Source organism: Phalacrocorax carbo, chromosome 26 (genome assembly GCF_963921805.1).
Source record: "Phalacrocorax carbo chromosome 26, bPhaCar2.1, whole genome shotgun sequence".
In the NCBI taxonomy this organism is placed as follows: domain Eukaryota; kingdom Metazoa; phylum Chordata; class Aves; order Suliformes; family Phalacrocoracidae; genus Phalacrocorax; species Phalacrocorax carbo.
This window is the reverse complement of record NC_087538.1, coordinates 1,167,698-1,190,808: the sequence shown is the minus strand read 5'-3', so window position 1 is coordinate 1,190,808 and position 23,111 is coordinate 1,167,698. Positions and strand designations below refer to the sequence as shown.

The 23,111-nt window shown below is 56.1% G+C and overlaps 2 protein-coding genes and 1 long non-coding RNA gene across 3 annotated transcripts in view; all 3 read left to right on the top strand.

Moving 5' to 3' along the window:
- The window catches only part of LOC135317445 (uncharacterized), a 194,490-nt gene that overhangs the window by 119,751 nt on the left and 51,628 nt on the right, over positions 1-23,111 (top strand). The window lies entirely within an intron of this gene.
- Positions 2,462-23,111, top strand: part of LOC135317692 (uncharacterized) — a 177,500-nt gene continuing 156,850 nt past the window's right edge. The window contains exons 1-2 of the long non-coding RNA XR_010376419.1: positions 2,462-3,032; positions 7,340-7,472. This is a non-coding gene — a long non-coding RNA (uncharacterized LOC135317692). The remainder of the gene's footprint in view (positions 3,033-7,339; positions 7,473-23,111) is intronic.
- LOC135317446 (forkhead box protein J1-A-like) lies at positions 15,244-21,411 on the top strand. Its single transcript, XM_064473736.1, has 3 exons — positions 15,244-15,270; positions 18,195-18,716; positions 20,611-21,411. The coding sequence occupies exons 1-3, from the start codon at positions 15,244-15,246 to the stop codon at positions 21,409-21,411; spliced, it is 1,350 nt and encodes a 449-aa protein (XP_064329806.1).

Genomic DNA, 23,111 nt, shown 5'->3' with positions numbered 1-23,111 from the left:
TCTGCCCCCAGTATTTCATTCTTGTTGTCAGTGGCCGACAGAGGAACTGAAATGGGTACAAAAAGTTAAGATTTTTTCCACAGTTCTTCCTCCAGCCCGGGAGGCACGGTTTATTAAGGAAGGAATCAAGCGCTTTGGTTTAAGCCAGCGACGTTGCTGCGTGATGCACGCTTCGTGCAGAAATCAAGAGGCCCCCAGACGCGCTGCATTCCCGCAAAGCTGTGCTCTCCCCACTGAACGCAGCCCTCTTCCCGCCACCGCCGCTCCGCACCGATGGCGGATTCCCGCCTCCTCCCTCGGGCAGTTACCCGTGCTGAAGCACAGAGATGGCTGGCGAGGAGCACCTGGAAGGGAGCAGCGTGCGGCCTCTCAGCGAAGGTGTGCCTGCAATGGTTTGTTATCCAGGTCGCCATCAGAGCCCTTCCTTCCCAGAGCAGCCCGCCAGCCGCTCCTTGGCTCTTACACCCCACAGCCGCCTCTGAAATGCTTCTTTCTGCCGGAACAGGTCACGGTAACCTTGGCTGCTTTCAGAAACATGCCGGGCATTCACAGCATTGCTATATTTTTGGTAAAAAAGAACAAAGAACACATCTACCCCGAGTTCTGGGGTGTGTATCTCATCACCAGTATTACAGTGCAGGATTGGGCCCAGGACAGGGCTTTTGCAGGCAGAACATTTCTTGAGGATCCTGGCAATGCAGTCGCTGGCAGGTGAGCAAGAAATGCGGCAGTTGCCCAGAATGACTATTTTTGCTCTCTCCCCAGTTCATATCCCTTTTATTTCCTTTCTCTCTTTCTCTGTCTGACTCCGTGCCTGTGTTTTCTAACTCCTCCCTGTCTGTCCTACAGCCTGTTGCTATGGTCTCCTTTCCCTACACCTCTCTCCCGCTCCCTGGCCTTCTCCTTTCTCTGTCGCCGTGTCCTGGCCGCCTGTTTCCCCTCTGTGCTGCCGCCTGTCCCCTCTCTCCCGCCTGTATCCCCCGCTCGGCCGGCCCTGCTGCTCTCGGGGCCTCCGTCCTGCTCCCCGGCCCCTTCTGCTCCTCCTGCGTCTCCACCCTGGAGGCCGCGGCTGTTGTGCCCTTCTGCGCCTCCTTGCCCTGACCCACAGCCCCTCTGTCTCAGTCTCTCGGGGTCGTTTCCCGCCCTCCCCTCGCCCTGTGTCCCGCTCTGCGTCCCGGCCTCCCCCTTTCTCTCTCCCCGCTGCCTTTTCCCTCTGCCCCTCTCCCCGCTGTCCCCCTGCCCCGCTCCCTCTGCCACGTCTCTGTCCCTGCGCGCTCCCGGTGCCTTCTCGGTCTCTGTGGCGGCGGGTCCCGCAGCCCCGGGGGGGCGGCCGTGGGGCCTGCGGGGGGGCGGCTGGCTCGGGCTGGGGGCGCGGTGCCCGCGCAGGGTCGGGCGGCGGGAAGGCGCGCCCCGGGGCATGCTGGGAGCTGGAGCCCTGGGGCAGGGGCTGCCGGGCGGCCATGTTGCCCCGGCCCCAGCCCCTGCCCCGAGGCCTGTCCCGCAGCCCCAGGCCGCCCCCGGGCCTGTCCTGGCAGCAGCCAGCTGGGCCTGGGCCCCGCTCCGGCCCCCCTGAGCTGTGCCTCGGGGCGGCCTCGTGGGGTGCGAGCTGTGAGGCACCCGTGGGTGCCCTGAGGTGGAAGGCAGTCGGGTGAGCGGGGCTGCAGCACAGGGAGGGAGGGACAGACAGACAGACAGAGAGAGAGAGACAGAAGTGCCTGAGCTGTGCCACGTGCCTGGCAGTGCAGAGAGCAGGAACTGCGGTGAGTCCTGGGCCCCGGGGTCATGTCACCCCTCTCCCGCATCCCAGTCCCTCCTGACACCCCCTCCCCTTTCCCTGTGTGGATTTGTGGTGGGATGCGTAGCTACATATCTATGTATGTGTGTATGTGTATATGATATTATACATAGACGTATACATAATACAAATATTATAATTTCAAAATATTTATTTGTAAAAAAATAAATCTATTATTTATAAAAATAGAATCATATTATCTTAAATGTAAAAATACCCGTTTGTGGACATAAGCCATCCCCAGCCCAGCTCAGCCACCCGCGGGGTGGGCAGGGGATGCGTTAACCCCCCACCCTCCCTCCCACTGAGCAAATGCCCGCAGGCAGAGAGAGGCGCTGCAAAGCCAACACCCAGCTCTTTTAATTTAAATGAGTATTTTCTCCCCCGGAGTGCCCCAGGTCCTCTGTGCAAGCTTCTAACAGGGTCGCTTGGTCCTGCATGCTGTGTCTTCCCAGTCATCGTGCAAACTGTCAGCATGGCATGGAAGCAGAGTGGGAAAGGTGCCTGCAGAGGTCTCGGGCGTGAGCTCACGGGGGCTCTTAGTGAGCACAAGCGGGTGCTGAGAGCCTGCCCTGCTGGAGGGCCTCACGCTGCGTTTGCAGGCTGTCCTGGCACTGCCCCTGAGCCGCCTGCACAAGTTGAAGAGTTGGCAGGTGCCAGTGGGAGGAGGTGGGACTGGATGGGGGGAGCAATGGCTTCTCCTTACAGGAAAGGCTTGTCCAGGTGGGACCCTAGTTGCCACCTGCCCTGGGCCGGTGCCTTTCAGCCGCACCATCCCTTGCTTGTTCTTGGCGAGTTGCTGCACACCGAGAGAGGCCAGAGAGCTTCTTCAGGCAGCGCACCCAGCTCGCTGCCATGCAAGTGCTTCTCCACTGACGTGCTCTTGTGACCCGTGAATTCTCACGGCTGCTTCTCTGTTTGGTACCCGCAGGGTCCGACCGAAGGCACTGTCTGCGGTTCAGAGCCGAGCTGCTTGGCCAAATCAGTTCTTAATCCTGTGATGCTCATAGCAGGAATGAGAGCCAGGGCACCCTTCTCCATGTGAACGTAGTTTCTTCTTCTCCTTCCAGCCTGAAAACCATGTGGGAAAGTGCTGGCCCTTGCTGGGAAGTCAGGGACAAGCCTTCATCAAGCTGTCTGTGCCAGTCCTTCCCAGAGCAGTCACCATGGACCACGTTTCAGGACAACGTTCCCTGGAGACAGTATCTGCAGAGCTCCAAAGGACATGGCTGTCTACGTGAGTGGTTTCTCCAGAGTGGGGGGCTGGGGGTTGCACAGCGTTTCTAAGCCGGGGGTGAGTATGGGTCAAAGAGTCCAGCGGCCTCTGGCCTCCTCCTGGCTCGCAGAAGCAGCAAGCTCCTTGGAGCTGTATTGCGCTTCTGTCCAATATACTGTTCGAAAGGAAGGTTCTGGGGCATGATGGAACTCGGGGAGCCGCAGGGAAGAGGAGGTGGCACAGCGCACTGTCCTAGCCCTTCTGGCTTTCAATCCCCGTGGGCATTTGTGACCCTCAGGTTACCCCCCTCCCCCTGGGAACATCTGCTCCTTCTCTGGGTGGCAGCCTAGACTCGCTGAGTAGGCAAGCGTGGCGTGCTACCTAGGTGCAGCTTCTTGTCTGCTCCTTGTGCTTCCAGCACGGGTCTGTGGGACTGGAGCAGTTGAGGGTCACAAGGCTGGGGTGGGGCGTGGGGTGGGAGTCCCAGAGCAGCAGTTCAAGGCCTCCATGCTGTGGTGTTTGAGTGGGACGGCTGCTTTAAATCTGTCCCCTCTGGTGCATGAAGGGCCTTTGCCCCTTGGTGTTGCCTGTGTTTCTAGGTTGCTTGGCGGGCACGCTGCTGATGTTGGACGCTCTGCGCTTGCTGCTTCCCGCCTGCAGCCCGCTGCTGCCTGCCCCGTGCCATCCCCGTGCAGCTCTGCCTTTGTGGTTTGCCTGCTTGCTGCCCACCTCTCCCCAGCTGGGCCCCACCCGGCAGGAGGTGACACCCGGCGGCAGCGGCAAGTGGGTCAAAAGCACCCGGGGCTGCCTCCGCAGCGCCTCCTCCAGCAGCTGGGCCATGTGGGGCTGGTGACGCTGGGGGTGCACCTGGGCTCTGGCCAAGGGCGTCAGTAGTGGGGACTGCAGGGGGCTGAGCAGGGGACTGTCCGGAGGAGCCTGCAGGGGATCGTTCTGGGGACTGTCCGCAGGACTGACCTCAGAAGTCTCCTCTGCAGTCTCCGGAGAGCTCTCCTCGGAGATATCCAAGGGCAGCCAGGTGGGGAGGACTGCCAACACCTCGCCCTGGTTCCCCTTGGTGTCTTGCAAGGGGGAGGCCGGCACACCCCTGAAGGGGTCGGCATCCCCCAGCATCCCCGATTGCAGGCGGCGTTTGCACCAGCCGCCCTCCGCCTCGTACTCCAGGAGGTCAGGGTCTTCGCTGCAGGAGGCAGTGGTGTCCAGGCTGTCGGGGACATCGGCGAGGATATTTTCACCGTCCACCAGCACCACTGCTGCCAACTTGTCCACCTCGCAGCCGCCCTCTGCCCTGTACTCCAAGAGGTGGGGGAGCTTGTTAAGGGAAGTTGTCAAGTCGGGGACATTGGGGATGGTGTCCCCGCCATCCACCAGCCCCGCTGCCACCAGTGGCTCCTTGGGGCAGCCGCCCTCCGCCACATACCCACAGAGGTCAGGGTGCTCATCAAGGGCCTCGCCAGTCACGCTGGGGACACTGGTGGTCAGGGTGGTGTCCTCACTGTCCCCTAGCTCTGCCACCACCGCATGGTCCTGGGGGCAGGCGCCATCTGCCGCGTACATGGAGAAGTCGTGGAGGTCATCGAGGAAATCGGCGCTGATGAGGCTGTTGGGGAAAGGAAGGCCGTTAGGGATGGTGTCCTCGCTGTCCCCCAGCCCTGCTGCCACCACTTGCTGATGGGGCAGCCGCCCTCTGCCACGTACTCGGAGAAGTCAGGGACCCGGCCGAGGAAGCTGGTGAAGTCGTCGACGTCGTCGACAGAGACCTCGCCGTCCCCCAGCCCCGCCGCCGCTGCTGGCTCCTTGGGGCAGCCGCCCTCCGCCACGTACTCGGAGAGGTCGGGGAGCTCGTGGAGGAAGGCGGCGAGGCTGGGGCTGTCAGGCCCATCGGGGAGGCTGTCCTCGCTCTCCAAGGTGTTGAGCCAGGAGAGCACCAAGCTGGCCATGGTGTCCTCTGCCAGCTCAGGACAGGCCTCAGCGAAGGCCTGTGGCCCCTGCTCGGGCAGGTCGACGGGCTTCTCTGGGGCTGCCGGGGTGGTCTCCACTGCTGAAAAAGCAAAGAGATCCAACCCAAGCGCGGGGTGATGCAAGCTTTCCTTGGCTCAGGGCAGCTGCCCGCGGGCTCTGCCACCCCCCAGAGCTCACCTTTAGGCTCCATCCTGGTTCTGCAGGTCGGCAGAGCCAGGCCGGTCTGGTGGGGGCTGGCAGCAGGGACGCTGTCCTCGATGGCCACCACTTCCTTCTTGAAGCCCTCCGATGGCTTCTGGGCGCTGCCAGGCAGGGTGTGGAGCACAGGGTGCTCCTGGACCCAAGGCTGAGCCGTGGGGCAGCATGGTGGTGGGTCGCCAGTGTGGTCAGGGGCGCGTAGCAGGCAGGAGCCCGTGGGGTCCATGGGCTCTTGCTGGTCCAGGGTCCGTGGCCCCATCCCCCTCGGCTGGTGGGGCACCAGCACCTGTGGCACCACCTGCTGTCCCCAGCCGTAGGCAGGGGGACAGGGAGCAGCCATGGTGGGGAGCGACACCCCATGGTTTAGCTGCACCCCGTGGGGGAGCTGCACCCCGTGGGGGAGCTGCAACCCAGCATGGAGCTGCGTCCCGTGTGGGAGAGGCACCCCAGTGGCGAGCTGTACCCCAGTGGGGAGCTGTACCCCAGCAGGGAGCTGTACCCCCATGGGCATCTGCACCCCACTGAGGAGCTGCACGCTGTGAGGGAGCTGCGTCCCAGTGGGGAGCTGCATGCCTTGCGGGTGCTGTACCCCCATGGGGAGCTGCACTCCAGTGGGGAGCTGTACCCCCATGGGCATCTGCACCCCACTGAGGAGCTGCACCCCAGTGGGGACCTGCACCCCGTGAGGGAGCTGTGCCACTTGGGGAGGTGGCACGCCGCTGGGGAGCTGCACCACCTGCCCCGGGGCCCCCAGGGGCCCTGGCACCGCCTGCCAGACGGTGGGCTGGGACAGCTGGTGGGTGACGGTGTGGAGCTGGGCAGGCTCACCAGACACTGCCAGCCCCGGGACAGAGGGCAGCACGTGGGCACTGACCGGTGCTGGCATGGCTGGGGTGGTGAAGCTCATGCCGGGCACCTGCGATGCCGTGGGCAGCCGGAGAGGGAACCTCTCTGTTGGGGGAAGCAAAGAGGGGTGGTGGGGTGAGATATTGGTGGGCAGAGCCCCTTGGGGGGTTACCTGGAGGGCCGGAGCACCACGAGGAGCAGGAGCCTGCTGCTGTACCTGCCATGGCGGTGGGTCAGTGTGGGGTTTGTTTGGGGCAAACACTGTTCTGGGGTTCCGTCCCCAGGGCGATGATTCCGCCAGCACCTGCCTGAGCCAGCCTTGCCAGGGCTGGATTTGTCATGCCTCAGCAACTGCCCATCACCATGATTTCCCATCCGGCTGATCTCTCATCCCGATGAGGGTTTCCCATCCCCGCCATGAATTCCCATCCCAACGATGATTTCTCATCCCAGTGATGGCTCCCCATGCCAGCAATGATTTCTCAGCCCTGGGATGGTTTCCTATCCCAATGGTTTCCCATGCCCACAGTTTCCCTCCCAAGCATGAATTTTGTGGGGAGGTGAATTTCCTTCCGAAGGGGAAGGGATGCAGCCGGTACAGGCGGCCCTGCAGTGCTGCCATGGGTGAGCTGCCCCATCCCCACCACTGGGGCGGGATGGGGCCCTTTTGTGGGTTGTTTTTGTGCTCCCCCTCTCTGCCCCAGGGTGGGGACAATGCTGCTCCCAGCCGTGGGGATACCTGGCGCTGGCGGTACCGGTACCGTGTGGCCATGCTGGGGAGCTGTCGGGCAAATGTGGCAACTGGCCCGTGCCAACCGAGGAGAGAGGCTGGGACGCAAAGTCTAGCGGTACAGAGGCACCCTCACATTCGTGCACAGCAGCGCTGTGTGTTCCCTGGGACATATCACAGCCCCCGGGCAGCGGGGGGCCGTAGCGTCCAGCACGGGCTCTGTGGGACTGGAGCAGTTGCGGGTCAACTGCTTTGAATGGTATTTTCATACCGTGGTGTCAATATCAAGCAAACCATGAAGCAGTCATCAGGAAACAAAGGCAATCTTTTAAGAATGCCAGCACAAAAATATAGCCCCGGCTGCTTTGCCTCCTTTCAGCAGGGAGGAACTCGTAGGTCCCTCTTCATCTCTGTTGCACCGTAAGCTCAGCACCTTCTGTACCTGCAGGAGACAATCTCCTGCACAGCTAAATAACAAAAGAAATATACATGTGTCAACTGTATGTCAACTAATATAGATAAAACTATTAATTCCATGGCTTATAGTAAGTTTTTATTCACCTTTCTTGTGCAGACGGAACAGCCCATAAGTAGAATAGAGGCAATCCTTTGGCCTCCTTGCAAAATGCACCCCAGTGACAACAGGGAGCTTTACATCAACAGCAGCGTGTCACGGGACAGGAACAGAGAGGAGTGAGCATCACAAGGTATCCTTTTCTTTATACATTGTTTTTTCTCCGCAGAGGTGGGCAAAAATAACCAACCCCTGAGCCCCAAGGTTTCCTCCTCTCCCATATCAAGCATTTTCTCTGTGGCTTTGTGCCTTAAAAGAGGGGCTTGTACCCTGAAAGTGAAGGTTTGGAACTGAAAACTGAGGCTTTGAGGGTGAAAAGAGGGATTTGAGCCCTGGAAGTGAGGATTTGGGTGTTAAGAATGAGGCTTTGAGCTTTAAAACAAGGGTTTGGACCCTGAAAGTGAGGTTTGCAGTCCGAACTATAAGGCTTTGAGACTAAAAGAGGGGTTTGGGTGCTCTAAAGAGAGTCTTTGGGACCTTAAGATGAGGCTTTGAGCATTAAAAGAAGGGTTTGAATAATCAAATGGAGGGTTTGGAATTTAAAAATGAGATTTAGTCCATGAAAATGAGGGGTTTGGACCCTAACAGTGAGGCTTTGGGACCTCTGAATGAGGCTTTGTGCCTTGAAAGTGGGGTTTGCACCTTGAAAGTGAAGGTTTGGAACATATAACTGAGGCGTTGAGAGCTAAAAGAGGGATTTGAACCCTGAAAGTGCAGCTTTGGCTGCTAAAAATAAGGCTTTGAGCTTAAAAAGAGGGATTTGGACCCTGAAAGTGAGGTTTGCAGTCCTAACTATAAGGCTTTGCTGTTACAGGTGAAGTTTTCGGTGCTTTAAAGGGAGGGTTTGGGACCTAAAATGAGGGTTTCTCCCTTAAAAGTAGGGGTTTTGACCCTAAAAGTGAAGGTTTGAAATTTAAAAATGTAGCTTTGAACCTTAAAGGAGGGGTTTGTACCCTGAAAGTGAAGGTTTGGAACCTAAAACTGAGGCTTTTAGCCTTAAAAGAGGGGTTTGAACCCTGAAACTCACAGTTTGGAACAAAAAATGTGAGTGTTTGGGACCTAAAAATGAGGCTTTGAGCATTAAAAGAAGGGTTTGGACAATGAAAGGGAGAGTTTGGTATTTAAAAATGAGGGTTACTCCATGAAACGGAGGGGTTTGGAACCCCAAAGTGAGGGTTTGGGATCTAAAACTGAGGCTTTGAGCCTAAAAGACAGGATTGGACCCTAACAGTAAGGGTTTGGGACCCCTGAATGAGCCTTGTGTTTTAAAAGTGGGGTTTGGACCCTGAAAGTGAAGGTTTGGAACTGAAAACTGAGGCTTTGAGAGTCAAGATAGTGATTTGAGCCCTGAGAGTGAGGGTTTGGCTGTTAGAAATTAGGCTTTGAGCTTTAAAACAGGGGTTTCAACCATGAAAGTGAGGTTTGTGGTCCTGACTATAAGGCTTTGAGCGTTAAAAGATGGGTTTGGACAATAAAAGGGAGGCTTTGGAACTTAAAAATGAGGGTTTGGATGCTAAAAAGGAGGGGTTTGAGTCCTAAAAGTGAGGGTTTGGGATATAAAAATGAGGCTTTGATGCTAAAAAAGGCAAGTTTGGAGACCAAAAGGGAGGGTTGGGGACCTAAAAACAATGCTTTGAGCCCTAAAGGATGGATTTAGATCCTCAATGTGAGGCTTTGCAACAAATATACGAGTCTTTGACAGTAAAAAAGAAAGCTCTGGACCCTAACAGTGAGGGTTTGGGACCTCTAAATGAGGCACTGAGCGTTAAAAGAGGGGTTTGGTTGCTGAAAGTGAGGTTTTGGCTGTTAAAAATGAGGGTTTGTCCCTAGAAAGGAGGGGTTTGGACCCTGAAAGTGAGGGTTTGGGTGTTAAAAATGAGGGTTTGTGCCTTAAAAGAGGGGTTGCGACCTTGAAAGTGAGGGTTTGGGACTGAAAACAGGCTTTGAGTGTTGAAAGACGGGCTTGGGACATAAAACCCTCCCTTTTAGCATCGAATCCAGCATATTAATGCTCAAACCATCATTTTTTAGTTCCAAACCGTGCGTTTTAGAGTCCAAAGCCCTTGTTTAAGGCTCAAAGCCTCATTTTTACGTGCCACACCCTCATTTTCAGGGTCCAAACCCCTCTATTAAGGAATAAAGCCTCATTCTTAGGTCCCAAGTCCTCACTTTTAGGGTTCAAACCCCAGTTTTAAAGCTCACAGCCTCAGTTTTACCACCCAAGGCCTCATTTTTAGGGTCGAAACCCCTCTTTTAATGCTCAGTGCCTACTTTTAAAGCCCCAAACCCTCACTTTTAGCATCCAAACCCTCACTTTCAGCTGCCAAAACCTCATTTTTAATGATCAAATCCCTCCTTTCACCCGCAAAGCCTCAGTTTTAGGTCCCAAACCCACACTTTTAGGGTCCAAACCTGTCTTTTAGGTTCAAAGCCTCAGCTCTAGGTCTCACAGCCTCACTTTCAGGGTCCAAACCCCTCTTTTAATGCTCAGTGCCTCCTTTTTAGGTCCCAAACCGTGCCCTTTTAGCATCAAATCCAGTCTCTTAATGCTCAAACCATCATTTTCTCATTACAAACCATGCGTTTTAGAGTCCAAAGTTCTTGTTTAAGCTCAAAGCCTCATTTTTAACAGCCAAACCCTCACTTCCACAGTCCAAACCTGTCTTTTAGTTTCAAAGCCTCAGTTTTAGGTCCCAAACCCTCACTTTCAGGTGCCAAACCCCTCTTTTAATGCTGAAATCCTTATTTTAAGTCCCAAACCCTCATTTTTGGTGTTCCAAACCCATTTTAAGGCTAAAAGCTTCCTTTTTTAGGTGCCAAACCCTCATTTTCAGGGTCCAAACCCCTCTATTAAAGAATAAAGCCTCATTTTTAGGTGCCAAACCCTCACTTTTCAGGTCCAAACCTGTCCTTTATAGGGTCAAACCCTCATTCATAGGTCCCAAGCCCTCACTTTTAGGGTTCAAACCCCAGATTTAAAGCTCAAAGCCTCAGTTTTACTACCCAAAGCCTCACTTTCAGGGTCCAAACCCTCTCTTAATGCCCAGTGCCTACTTTTAATGTCCCAAACCCTCACTTTTAGGTACTAAAATCTCATTTTTAATGTCCAAAGCCCTATTTTCTCAAGCAAAGCCTCATTTTGAGATCCCAAACCTTCACTTTTGGGGTCCAAACTTGTATTTGAGTTTCAAACCCTCACTTTCAGGCTGCAAACCCCTCTTTTAATGCTCAGTGCCTCCTTTATAGGTCCCAAACCCTCCCTTTTAGCATCGAATCCACTGTATTAATGCTCAAAACGTCATTTTCTCGTTCTAAACCGTGCATTTGAGTCCAAACCCCTTGTTTAAGGCTCAAAGCCTCATTTTTAACAGCCAACCAGACCCCTTCATAAAGCTCAGTGTCTCCTTTAAAGTCCCAACCTGTCACTTTTAGGTGCCAAGACCTCATTTTTAATGCCCAAACCCCTCTTTTCACCCGCAAAGCCTCACTTTTATATCCCAAACCTTTAGTATTGGCATCAAATGCGGTCTTTGAATGCTCAGACCATCATTTTCTCTTTCCACACTGTGAGTTTTAGAGCCCAAACCCCTCTTTTAATGTACAAAGCCTCATTTAGAGGTCCCAAACCCTCACTGTTAGGGTCCAAACCTGTCTTTTTTACTATCAAACCTCATTTGTATGTCACAAAGCCACATGTTTAGGGTCTAAATCTGACTTTTAAGGCTCAAAGCCTCATTTTTAGGTCCCAATGACTCACTTTAAAGCACCCAAAACCCTCTTCTAACATGAAAGCCTCATTTTTAATACCCAAACCCTCACGTTCAGCTTCTAAACCCCTCTTCCTCTTCCTCCCCAGCACGCTGGGCACGCGAGGTCCTGAAAGCGCGGCGCGGTGTGGTCCAGCTGCAGGGCCCTGCTTTTATAGGGCCCGAGCGACAGCGAGGTGGCTCTTGGCAGCAGGAGCCCATTGTGGTGTTGATTGTGCCTGTGGGCGACGCGTGTGGCCAAATATGGGGGGTTTGGGCGCGGGGGGGCGGTGGCCTCAGAGATGGCCAGATGTGGAGAAGGAGGAGGGTGGTGGGGCTGAGGGCTGAGTAATACCCATGTGTCGTAGGGTAGAGCATTTGACCAACTGCTGTATTTGGAAAGACAGTATTTCTGTTAATGCTGGCTTAGAAATTGGTGGTCTCAGAGGTTCCACACAATCCTGCTGGACTTTCTGTAGGTCTCAAAGTAGTTGGCTGACTCTGTAGGAATTCGTGCCCCTAAACGCCTTGCCCACGTGCATGCCATGTCCGCCGGGTTGTTTTGCTGTTGGCTGCACTTGGTGAAGGCAGGGAGGCATATTTCACCCTTTAGTCCCTGAGGAGGTGAGAGGAGGAGCTGGCAGGAGCTGACGTGGTTTGAGAGAAGGCTGTGACTCAGTAAGACGTTCTCATGGCTACTCCCGAGGGATGGGCTTTCACTCTAGCGGTGTGTGCCTATAGATAATGCCTCGCAAGAGAGCTTTGGCTGCTGGAAGGCCACGACTCCTCTAACTTCATCAGTTCTGTGATCAAGTCATGGAGCAAAGCGCTTTGCATGCCTATGTATGGCATTATTTCAGATCTCTCTTTCTAGATAAATATGTAGGTTTGTGAAGAAACCGGGACGGTGCAAGGAATTCTGCAAAACACATTTAGAACCAGTAATGCGAGGGAAATGCTCAGTTCTGAAAATGTGCAAAGCTTTTACGGCCAAACTTACCCGTTACGGTTTGACACTCAGTTCTCTTGCTTGTCAGCTGTAGTTTCTCTTTGCCATCAGATTAAGCGCCTGGGAGAGATACAGTACAATATGCAGGTTCTATTAGACATGGACATTCTTTCCTACTGAGGTATAATGTCTGCTTTTCTCTCAGAATGACCTTTCTCTCGCCTGTGATTTTTTCCGCAGGGTTTGGCATCCTGTGTTGAAAAGTACAGTTTGGATCTGACGGGTGGAGCCTTTCCCTTGAGAGGGCAGGGCAGCAAGGCCAAACTACTCAGCTGTCAGGCTGTAGAAATCTTTCCCAACTGCATTGACAGAGAAGGCAGCGTTGATGAAGGTTTGTTCCTGATGCCCGTCTTTGGTTGTTCTAAACGAAATGGTTTTGGCATCCAAGCAGTGAATGCTGTTCCATACCCACAGCCTGAAAGTCTTCAGTATCTGTGTAGGCTAACTTGTTGGGCTTATTTTATTTCTTTTTTCCCCTAAACCTCTTGATCAACTCTTACTCTATAGAAAACTTGATTAGCTAATAATTGTGTATTTGATTTGGCTTAGGATGGATACAATCTGAACTTGAAAAGGGGGCAGCATGACTGAAACCTATCACAGAGGTGTTTGCTATGGTGAACATTTTTTAAATTCTTCTTAGTCAAGTGTTGCGTTTCATGAGTGACGTAACAGAATGAAGCCAAAATAGAAAGTGATGTTTTGAAAATGTCAGATAGATTGTATTTTCTCCCAATAAGAAACAATGTCTTGTCTTTTACAGTTGTATCTCCTGACATCAGTGTCTCCGTCTTCAGCCGGCAAGTGAACACACGCGGCCAGGGAAAACCATCTACTTATTTGGGTGTATTTGACTTGGACTGCTGGTATCAGGCTCAAATGCCAGGCTCACTAAGGTAGGTTTTTATGAAGCTGGTTTCAGTATCCCTCCCCATAATTCACTGGAAAGTCGGCGTTTAGCTTCTGTGCTTGTTTTCTTTCAGGCCAGAAGAATCCCTTCAGGACTGCCCCTATTTTGCACTGTGGTCACTGGACGCTGTGACAAGCACGACTGCTCCAAACCCCCTTCTGGATGTTGTGGTGCAGGAGCGCAGCCTAAGCTGGAGAGTTCCTCCTTCTTACCCACAACCTGAGCTGTGTTTTCATCCAAGCACCTATAATTTTGGTAGGTATTACACGGCTTTGAGTAGTGATAAGCTTAAACCGAGCTCAAATGCCATTTATTGGTTCTCCTGTTCACTGTTTGTCACGCAAAAACCCAACCAAACCGAAACACCCCAACCCCCACCCACCCAACTGTGATGACGTTGTACTGACCAAGTGTGTGCTGTTGTGACACCTGCCTGACAGGCGGCTGGGTCTGGGGGTTGGGTGCTTCTGTAACGCAGCCCGTGAGGTGGTGCTGGTGATCAGATGAAATGACTCTGGGCTGAAGCTCAAAGCGCAGCACCTCGATAGCCCCGGAGGTAAAATTTCTACACTCAGCCATTATTTTTCTAAAAAAGGCTGTAAGTGATGTCATGAGGAAAACGGGTACTCGGTTGTACCTTTCCAGAGGTTGCTGTGACAAAAATGTAAACTGGTGCTACCATCACGGTGAGAGTATGGAATGTTGTCCAACGTTCGTTGTCTCTGCAGATGGCACGTGCCTGCTGAGCTCTGGAGTTGTTCATGTGACGTGCAGCGGCTTCCAGAAGGAGGTGAGCTTTTACTGTATCTTTATGGAGAATGTCAAGAGATGGAGCTTTCCTAAGCTTTCCATGGCGCTGCTCTCGGTGTCAGGGACCATTTAATGCTCCTCCTGCCCATCCACACGCGTAACTGCAATTGTACCCTACCAGTTTTATCAAATGTAATGTTTGAGGTCCCCTCTTGGGAGTGTAAACCCACCGTTGCCTCCCGTTGAAGCACGATCAGGGACTGAATGTCTAGAAAGGAAGAGAGCGCTGCTCTAGGAGCAGGAAGAGAAAGTCGGGGAAAGCTGTTCCTTCTCTCTCATCAATGAGTGCAACTGCCTGCGTGGTCCTGAGTTCGGGTTTTGATCCCTGATGAGCTGGGAAAAGAGGACAGAACGGAGAAAAGGAAGCATCGTTCCCTCAGAACAACCTTCAGGCAGAGGAGCACTTGGTAGGAAGGGGAGAGCAGTCTTTCCCTGCCCTCATCTTCCTCTCTACTGGATTCCTCTCCAGATCTGTGGGGGTGCGCTGGGGCAAAGAGCCCTTGTGCACAGTGTGGTAGCTAACATGAAGTCCTTGGCAGGTTGGCCTGGCCCATAGGCTGTTTCTTTTGCAAGCCTGATGTAGGCTCTGACATGGTGTAGACCTGGGCATGGTGTGAATGGTACGGAATAAGGGGTGGAGACTGCGCTGGTTTTGGCTGAGAAGGGGTTAATTCTCCTCACTGCGGTGGTCAGGGACCTTTCCAGCTTCCCACGCTCTGCCGTGTAGGTGGGGGGCTGGGAGGGGCGGGGCCACGGCCGGGGCAGCTGACCCTGATTGGCCAATGGGATGATCATTCCATACCACGTGACACCATGACCAGTACATTAACGGGGGCAGTTGGCGCGTGGGGGCCCCCCCACTGCCCTGTCCCACCCCTCTCTGCCGCTCTGTCCCTCTCTCCCCCTCCTCCTCCTCCTCCCAGCTCCACCAGGGCTCCAGGACCTGGGCAGCCCCAGGGAGGCGGCCATGGGGCCTGGCGGGGGGGCAGAGCGGGGCGGGGGGACGGTGTGGCTGGACGGTGTCCAGGGAAGGGAACATCAGTCTGATGCTCCAGCGGTGGCTTGTCTACCAAAGCCCAACCTTCCTCGTGGTTTCAAAGGGGACAAGGAGAGCTCTGCAGGCCTGGCCAGGCCCCCCGGTGTAGGGCTGCAACAGTGCTTGTGGTCGGGGCGGGTCGGGGCAGGACAGGCAGGTCCTGGGAGGCGACCAGGAGGGTTTTCTGGCCGCTCCGAGCTGTGTGTCCCCAAGGCTGCAGGAGCGGCCCAGCAAGCTCAGGGGGCAGCTGCAGAGCGGGGTGGCTGCGTGCGGGCACCTGACGCTTGCTCAGAGGGACCGCGGCTGCCGGCGAGCGCACGGCGATGGAGAGGAGCCGGGAGGAGGCTGTGCCCATGCAGCGTGCTGCGAGCAAAGCCACGAGCATCCTCCGCCATGGCACAGGAGAGACGGGATTTTGGCGTGGGTGATGCCGGCGCCGCCCTCGGCCACCCAGCAGGGACGAGGGGTGGGCAGGAGCTGCCAGTGCCGGCAGCGCGGCGTGAAAAGCACCGGCCCCTTGCCTCGCAGGGCAGCCCCTTGCTCCAGGGATCCACCCGGCAGGGACTGAAGGAAGGAAGCCAGATTGCTGCTTACGGCTTTGCTTTGAGCGTGTTTTGGATTTGAAGAGCGCGTTTATTAAAGGGTATCTTATGTCAACAAAGTGTCCGGAGTCGTTCTGTGGTTACAAGGCGAGGGCAGTCGGGGTCTTGGGGGCTCGGTGGGTGGAAACCCTTTCTGGCTGGGAGCATCCACCCACCCGTCCCCCTGCACCTCCCCAAAACCAGCCCAGCTGCTTCAAGACTCCTAAACACTTCCCAATGTCCCTTTCAGCCCGCATTACCGACCCATCCTAAATCCTGCCTCCTCCGAGCCCTGCCAGGATGGAGAAGGTGCAAATGCAAACGAAACCTCTGCCGGGAGAGCCTGGCTGGGGGTAGCGGCAGCTTCCTGGCGTGGGGTGCGGGTGGCCGGGCAGTGGGCACAGGCGCCGGGGCCCCGGCACTGCGGGGACGGATGAGGACACCCAGAGGGGACCTTTCCTGGAGGGGAAGGGGAGAAGAGGAGCGCTGAAGAGAAATCCCTCCAGCGCCAGGGAAGAAACCTCGTGCTGGGAGCTGATGCCTTGAAGGTGAGGAGGGCTGTAAGGGGGGGTTATAATTTGGTTTTAATGGAGGGGCTGATGCGTGGTGGGGGGAAGCACCTTGCGGCAAGTGGGGCGCTCGCAGACAGCCCCACCCTGCGCAGGGGGAGGGTGGGGATGGGAGCGCTGAGGCCTGAAGTGCTTTGCTGCAGGCTGCTCAGGAAAGCCCTCGAGCTCTTGCTGCCTTCAGGTGTGTTTTTACAGGGGCAGGCCCTGCTCCCGAGGGAGGTGACCTGTTAGAAGGGCAGCAAACTGAGGGTTGGGGTTGGTTTCTGGCTCTCGGTCTGCTGAAAAGGGAGACAGCGATTCCCGCTCCCCGGGAGTCGCCTCCTCCCTCCTCCACGGCTGGTCCCAGCACCCGCCAGCTCCCAGCCTGCGGCCGCTGGGGAAGGGCGCGAGCAGAGGGGACTCTGCCCCTGTGCTGGGGAGAGGGTTTGACCCTCCCAGCTCGTCTGGCCCAAACCCCCGGGGGTCCTGGCAGGAAAAGCCCTTGTTGTCCGCACCACTGGCGGCAGCAGCAGCCCCCGAGAGCGGGTCTGGCCGCCCCCCTGCCCCTTGCTCTCGGGGGTCCTTCCCCCGTGGGGCAGTGGGCAGGAGGAGTGCCTGGTGGTTAAACCTTCCCGGAGACACCCCAAAGCCCCCCACCCCGCAAAGGGCAGGCCTTACAGTGTAAGGGGAAAGGAAATGGCTTCCCTTGGGTTTCATGGCTGCTCTTGGCCCCCTCGGTTGGGGTGCTGGGGGTCCCTCCCTGGTCTCTGTTAAAGCCCTTGGGCGGGCGGTGGTGGGGCTTGGGGAGTTCTTAGAGAGACATGTGTCTGTAAGCCTTCTAATTAAATAAAGGCAGGCCCCATCCTTGAATCTGGGGCTCTACCAGCCCCCCTGCCCCCTTCAGCTTTGCCCTGGTCACTGTGGGCTCCTCAGGGTCACAAGTGGAGGGGGGTCCCAGGCAGGAGGGAAGGGCTGGGGCTGCCCCTGCACCAGCCCCACGGGGGGCACCAGGATGTGGGGTTTGGGATTGCTGGGGATGGATTTGGCACTGGGTGTGGGGTACGGTGGGATCCCGCATCCTCCCTGCCACCTCCCCGTGTACCCCAACCCTGCCCATCCCCACCCCGGGGCTCCGTCCCTCAAATAGCCGAGTCTCAGCCCAAACTGGCAGGTCCCCTCCACCTCCCCATGGCCATGCGAGGACCAACCGCAGGGCCAGGAGCTGTGTTATTGTTATTTTTGTTGTTATTTGCATTCCCTCCGCCGCTCCCCCAACCACTGCCGTGAGGGTTTCTGGGCTCTCCCTTACCGGGGGCACAGGAATGTGCAAGGGCTGGGTGGTGACACGGGATCAGGCACCCCAACAAGCTGTCGCCCCGCTGAGCCTTATTCTGGGGGGAAAAGCCTGTTTTGAGGGAGCAGAGCGGGTGATTCCGCTCCGCCCACACCCCCTGACTGTTGGTCGCAGCATCATTCGGATGACGGAACCCTCGGCCCCAGCTGCCCCAGTGCAGCCGGTGCTGGGCTCCTCGGCCTCGGGGGCCTCTCCTCGCCCAAAGACACGGGAGTTTGGGCTCACAGCCCGGCAGCGAAGCCGGACACCACAGCCCCAGCCCGGGAATAACGGACGCCTGGATCCACCGGCTCTCGCTGAGTAAGGGTGTGCTTGGGCTGGGCCTGTGCCCCCTCCCCGGGTTGTTTTAGTGGCGCTAGGTGAAGGGAGAGGCAGAAAGAGCAGGGAACCAAGGGAAGCTGGTAGCAGGAGGGGAACGTTAAGATATTTTGGCGAGGTGGTGTAGCCTGAGATTTTGTCCTGCTAGCAGCAGGTGGGAGAATCATTCTTGCTTTGCGGGATGGCAGGGCTGGATTTTGGCTGTTTGAGGGGGGGTTTGGCTGTTTTTTTCTTTCTTACTTTGGCTGAAGGCTTGTTGGGCAGCACTGGCCCGCCGGGGTCTGGGTGACACCGTGGCACAGGGGTTTGAGGGAATTTCCCTGAGTTTGGGGCTGCTCAAGCACCCCGGGGGAGGTGTTGTGGCTCCGGTGCGCAGCACCCTGGGGATGGGTCTCGCCCAGCGGCACCCGGAGCACCCAGGGCCAGCCCTGCCCGGGTGCCGGAGAGCAGCTGCGCTTCAGGGAGCCTCAACCCTCTCCCTGTTGCTGTTGCAGGATCTGTCCCATCCCCTCCCTTCCCTTCACGTGCACCCTGTGAAAGCAGGAGCTGCCGAAGCGCCGAGGCATGGCTGAGGGGTGGCTGCACTGCCTGCAGGCAGGAACGGACGGAGGGCCGGAGGGCAGCGTGGGGGACTCGGACGACCTGGACGACAGCCTGACCAGCCTCATGTGGCTGCAGGACTTCTCGATCAGCGCCTGCATGGGCAAGTCCTCCTGCTGCCCCAGTGACCCGGACCCCCAGGACTGTCACAGCATCCCCAGCTCTGCCGCGCCGTGCTCGCCCCCGGCCGCCGACCCGGCACGCGTGGGCATGCCCCACACTCCCTGCAAGCCCATCTCCTCCTCCACCTTGAGGATGGCGCACCACCCCATGGCCGCGCACCCTCAGCTCGCGCAGGACATCGACTACAAGACCAACCCACACATCAAGCCACCCTACTCCTACGCCACCCTCATCTGCATGGCGATGGAAGCCAGCCAGAAGCCCGAAATCACCCTCTCCGCCATCTACAAGTGGATCACTGACAACTTCTGCTACTTCCGACACGCCGATCCCAACTGGCAGGTACGAGATTTGGAGACTTCTTGCCTTCTCCCCTCTCCCCGCGGGGCTGGGGGGGGGCTTTCCACAGCCCCCACGGTGCAAGGCAAGGTCCCGCGGGGACGCTGGATCCCGCTGGCAGGAGAGCGATGCCGGCAGCCGGCGGGGAAGGGCTGTAACGGGAAAGAGCTTGGGTGTGCAGAAATGCCACGGCCACGAGGGCGGCGGAGGGAAGGAGCCATTCTAGGGGAGAGCCCGGGGCCGTGTTGGGAGCGGGGAGGTACCCACTGGCCTGCTGGTCCCTCCGGCCCCTCTTGGCGCTGGGGCGAAGGCGTCTCTGTGCCCAGCTCCACCTTCCTGGCGCTCTCGTGGGGTCCCGAGTCCCTCGGGGCTGAGCACGCATGAAATCGCCAGGCCGAGTGCCTCTGGGGGCTGAGGAGCAGGTGCAGGAGAGGGACGGAGCCGACCCCCAGGCAGGTTGTTGCGCAAATCCCTCGCTGCGGAGGTCCAGAGCAGAAATGCTGCTGCTTTCCAAGCAGGGCAGAGGGCAGGTCTCCTGACCCCTGGGACAGGCAAAGGAGGCTCCATCACTGTGACGAGCCGGTGAGGCCTCAGAGGGAAACCCAAGAGAGGTCAAATAGGGCTGCTGTCCCCAGGCAGCACACGCGTGCCCTCGGGGGGCAGGGGCCAGCCCCCACGCTCACCAGCTCTGGGGACAGCCTGAAGCACAGGGGCTTTTCCCAGCCACCTTGGCTCGCTGCCCTCCTCCGGCACACGACGGGACCTCCGGCACGGGGGCCTTTCTGGGCTGTGGCAGGGCAGGCGGGACCCGGGAGGCTCGTCCCTCTGCTCGGGTTATTCGCAGCCCGCGCCCGCCGCACGCCAGCGATCCCGGCAGCGGTGCTCGCCCGGGCAGGGCAGGGCGACGGCGCTGCAAACCCCCTGCCCGGGGGCTGCCCACCTTCTCCCTGCGCAGGGCGGTCGCCGGGGCCTCTGGCAGCCCAGCGCTTTCTGTTCTTCTTTTTTCCTTTTTTCTTTATTCTTTTGTCTTATTATTATTCCTTATTCTTTTTTCTCTTTTCTTTTTTTTCCTACTTTTTATTTCTATTTCTCCTTTTTCTTTTTTCTTTTTTCTTTTTTCTCTTTTATTTATTTTTTCTTCTTTTTATTTATTCTTTATTCTTTATTTTTTTTTCATTTTTGTTTTTTCTCCTTTTTTTTTCTTTTTTTCTTATTGCTTCTCTTGCCTCCCTCTCTCTTTTTGGTCTCTTCTCTACTTTTTTAGGTCTCTTCTCTCTTCGGTTTGGTCTCTTCTCGGCTGTGTTCTCATCCCCTCTCCTCATTCCCATACATGAAGACAGCCTGGAAAGGTCATGCCACCTACTCCGGGGGGAGACGGAGATATCCCTGTGGGAGCTGAGTGCTTTGGAAAGGAGCCAACACACCCAAGGACCTTCAGCCCGGAGGAGGGGTTTCAGGGGTGGGGGGGGGTGCGGTGTGGGTGTGCGCATGTTTTTCAACAGCTCTAAGCGTTCAAGCCTTGGTTTTCCTCTTCAGCACTACGGGTTATGGATAAATAAGCATAAAGATATCTAGGCAACATTACAAAAAAAACCACCCACCTCTACCATATCCAATCTCTTAATACAGTCTTAGCTTTGTGGAGTCCAACGCTGGGGCATTTACCCAATAGCTGAGTTTCCTTTCGAATTAGTTGCATCACTCCAGGCACATTCAGGGCTTCAGAACCACTCACTGAGGCCGCCTGGCCTATGGTTTCCCGGGTCCTCCTTCTCCCCCTTTTTGAGGATTAGAGTGACATTTGCTTTCCTCCAGTCCTCGGGCACCTCTCCTGTCCTCCACGACCTTTCAAAGATAATGGAGGTTCAGCCTTGGTTTTTTCCTCTTTTGGGTCTAGAACTCCATCCGACACAACCTCTCCTTGAACAAGGGCTTCATCAAGGTGCCCCGGGAGAAGGGCGAGCGAGGGAAAGGTGGGTTTTGGAAGCTTGACCCCCAATACGCCGACCGGCTCAAGAGTGGTGCCTTCAAAAAGCGGAGGATGCCCCCGGTGCAGATCCACCCGGCCGTCACCGACAGCGCCCAGCAAGAAGCACAGAGCGTCGCCAGCCCGGCCACTTCAGCTTGCGCCTCCAGTAACAGCCTCAACGTCAGCGTGGAGTTACAGCAGCTGCTGAAGGAGTTTGAAGAAGTCACCGGTGACCAGACCTGGAACCCAGCGGACGGCAAAGCAGGGCACAAGCGCAAGCAGCCCTTGCCCGAGCAAACGGCCAAGGCGCCTCGGCTTTCCAACTCTGCCTTGCTGACCCAGGAAGAGCAGACTGAGCTGGCATCACTGAAAGGCAGCCTTGACTGGGAAGCCATCCTCAACACCATCCTGAATGGAGACGTCTCCACTTTTGGCGACCTGGAGCTCACGCCTCCCATCAGCCCCATAACACGCGACCTGGACTTGATGCTACACGGGCACCACATCGCCTCTCCCCAGGGGCAGGAGCACGTCCTCACCGAAGCCAACCACGACGACCTGGACTTTGATGAAACCTTCATGGCCGCGGCCTTCCTGCAGCACCCCTGGCACCAAGGGACAAACGATTACCTCTCCAACTCCGGCAACGTGGAGGAGGTGTTTGAACTCAGCGACGGCTCTTTGCCAGCAGATGTGAGCGACTGGAGCAGTCTGGCGTCCCTCTTATAAGGGGCCAGTCACTCTCCAAAGCCCGCACAGGCTTCAGTAGGATGCTCCCCCAGAGCTGCTGGGACTTACAAGGGACAAGAGTTTCTAGAGACAGAGACATTCACAGGGACTTTTACCAGCTTCACTGTAAGATTATTCACAGAAACACCGCGGGGAGAAAAAACCAACACCGCAGGAACAGCTTGATAGAGCTTTAAAGGCCACGTCAGAAGTCTCTAGTCCATGAGTTTCCTCAGGAGAAGAAATACAACACTGCTTATTTTTTTGCTTTTAAAGGAAGAAATGTGAATTGTCTTTTTTTTTTTCCCCCGTGGCAATGGACACGGCCTACGTTCCTTCAGGGCTAACAGAGCACCCGCTAAATCCCATCCAAGACATGAGATCCTGGTGGCTTAGGGCTCGATAGACTACGTGCAATTTCCTCACCCCTTCGTCCCTCTGTTTCTCTCTCTCTTTTCCCTATTTTCTGTCTAGGGTAGGTCACAGGTATAGTGTGATAATTAGCTAGCAAGTACGTAGAGGTCCCTTCTAGATCCTCTGAGTTCAGCCTCCCTCCTAGGGAGGTTCTACCTAGGGAAGAACAAAAGGTTTATAAATTCAGCAAGTCTGCTTCTTTAGATCTTTTTATAGAATCTATTATGGATTATATATTGAAAGAAACCTATATTTTTAGCACTAGAATTTCCTAAGAGTGGGGTTAGGGGAAATGCAGTTTGGGAGCTGGTTTATATTTTCACTGTTTAAAGGCTTGTGTTCATCGTTCTGTAAACCAAGACCAGGCAAGGGAGGATTCCTGCAGCAGCAGCAACAGGTTTCATCAAGGGTCCCGGAATTGTCCCCGACAGGAGAGGAGCAGCGGGGACGGGGTCGCTCCCACAGCTGGCTTTGGTATTTTTTCTACCCAAACCCCTCGCTGCTGTTGCCGAAGGGTCTAGACCACCATAAACCCTCTCTGCCTTTCACTAGCTGACGTAGGCTGGGGACGGTGTCCCGGGGCTGGGGAGCAAGGGTCATGCCTCTTGCGGGTTTTGGGGTGGGGGGTCACTGTAGGTGTTGGTATCTGTATTGTTGATGCTTCTTTTTATTTGTTGTTTTTGTGGTATTTTCCTATTTTGGGGCCTCTATACTGATGCTGAAGAACTGCAGATACACATGTGCAATTTAACGTTTTTCATGGAAAGTTATTTACAAATTAAAAACAAAATGAAGAAGAAAAAACCCCTTCTGCCTCCTTGTTTCCCTCCAGCGCCGCCGGGCTCTGTCTGACCCTCTCTCCTGTGGGTAGGGGACACCTCAGCAGCCCAGCCCTGGCTGTACACCCAGCCCCGGTACGGGGGTGCCATCACCCCCCTCTGCAGCGACACAGCAATTCTCCACGGGGGAACCGAGGCACAAACCCCCACCTGCGCGGCAACGCTTACACACCGCCCGTGTGGCACCAGGGTGGCCGTGCCTGGTGTCCGAAGTCCTGGGAGCTGCTCCCACCCCCCGGAGCATCCTTCCCTGCCCCTGCGGGGAGCTCCTGGGGGTGACATGATGGGAGCGTGTGGGACCGTCCCTCTGCTTGTGCCAGGGCCGGACCCGGCACCGCAGCTGCCCTGAGAAACACAAGTGGGCGTTTTTATGGACATTTTACAGGGAAGGGCCATAGACGAAGGGAGCGATGTCTGTGTATGATGCCAAAGGCTGGGGAGGGGAGG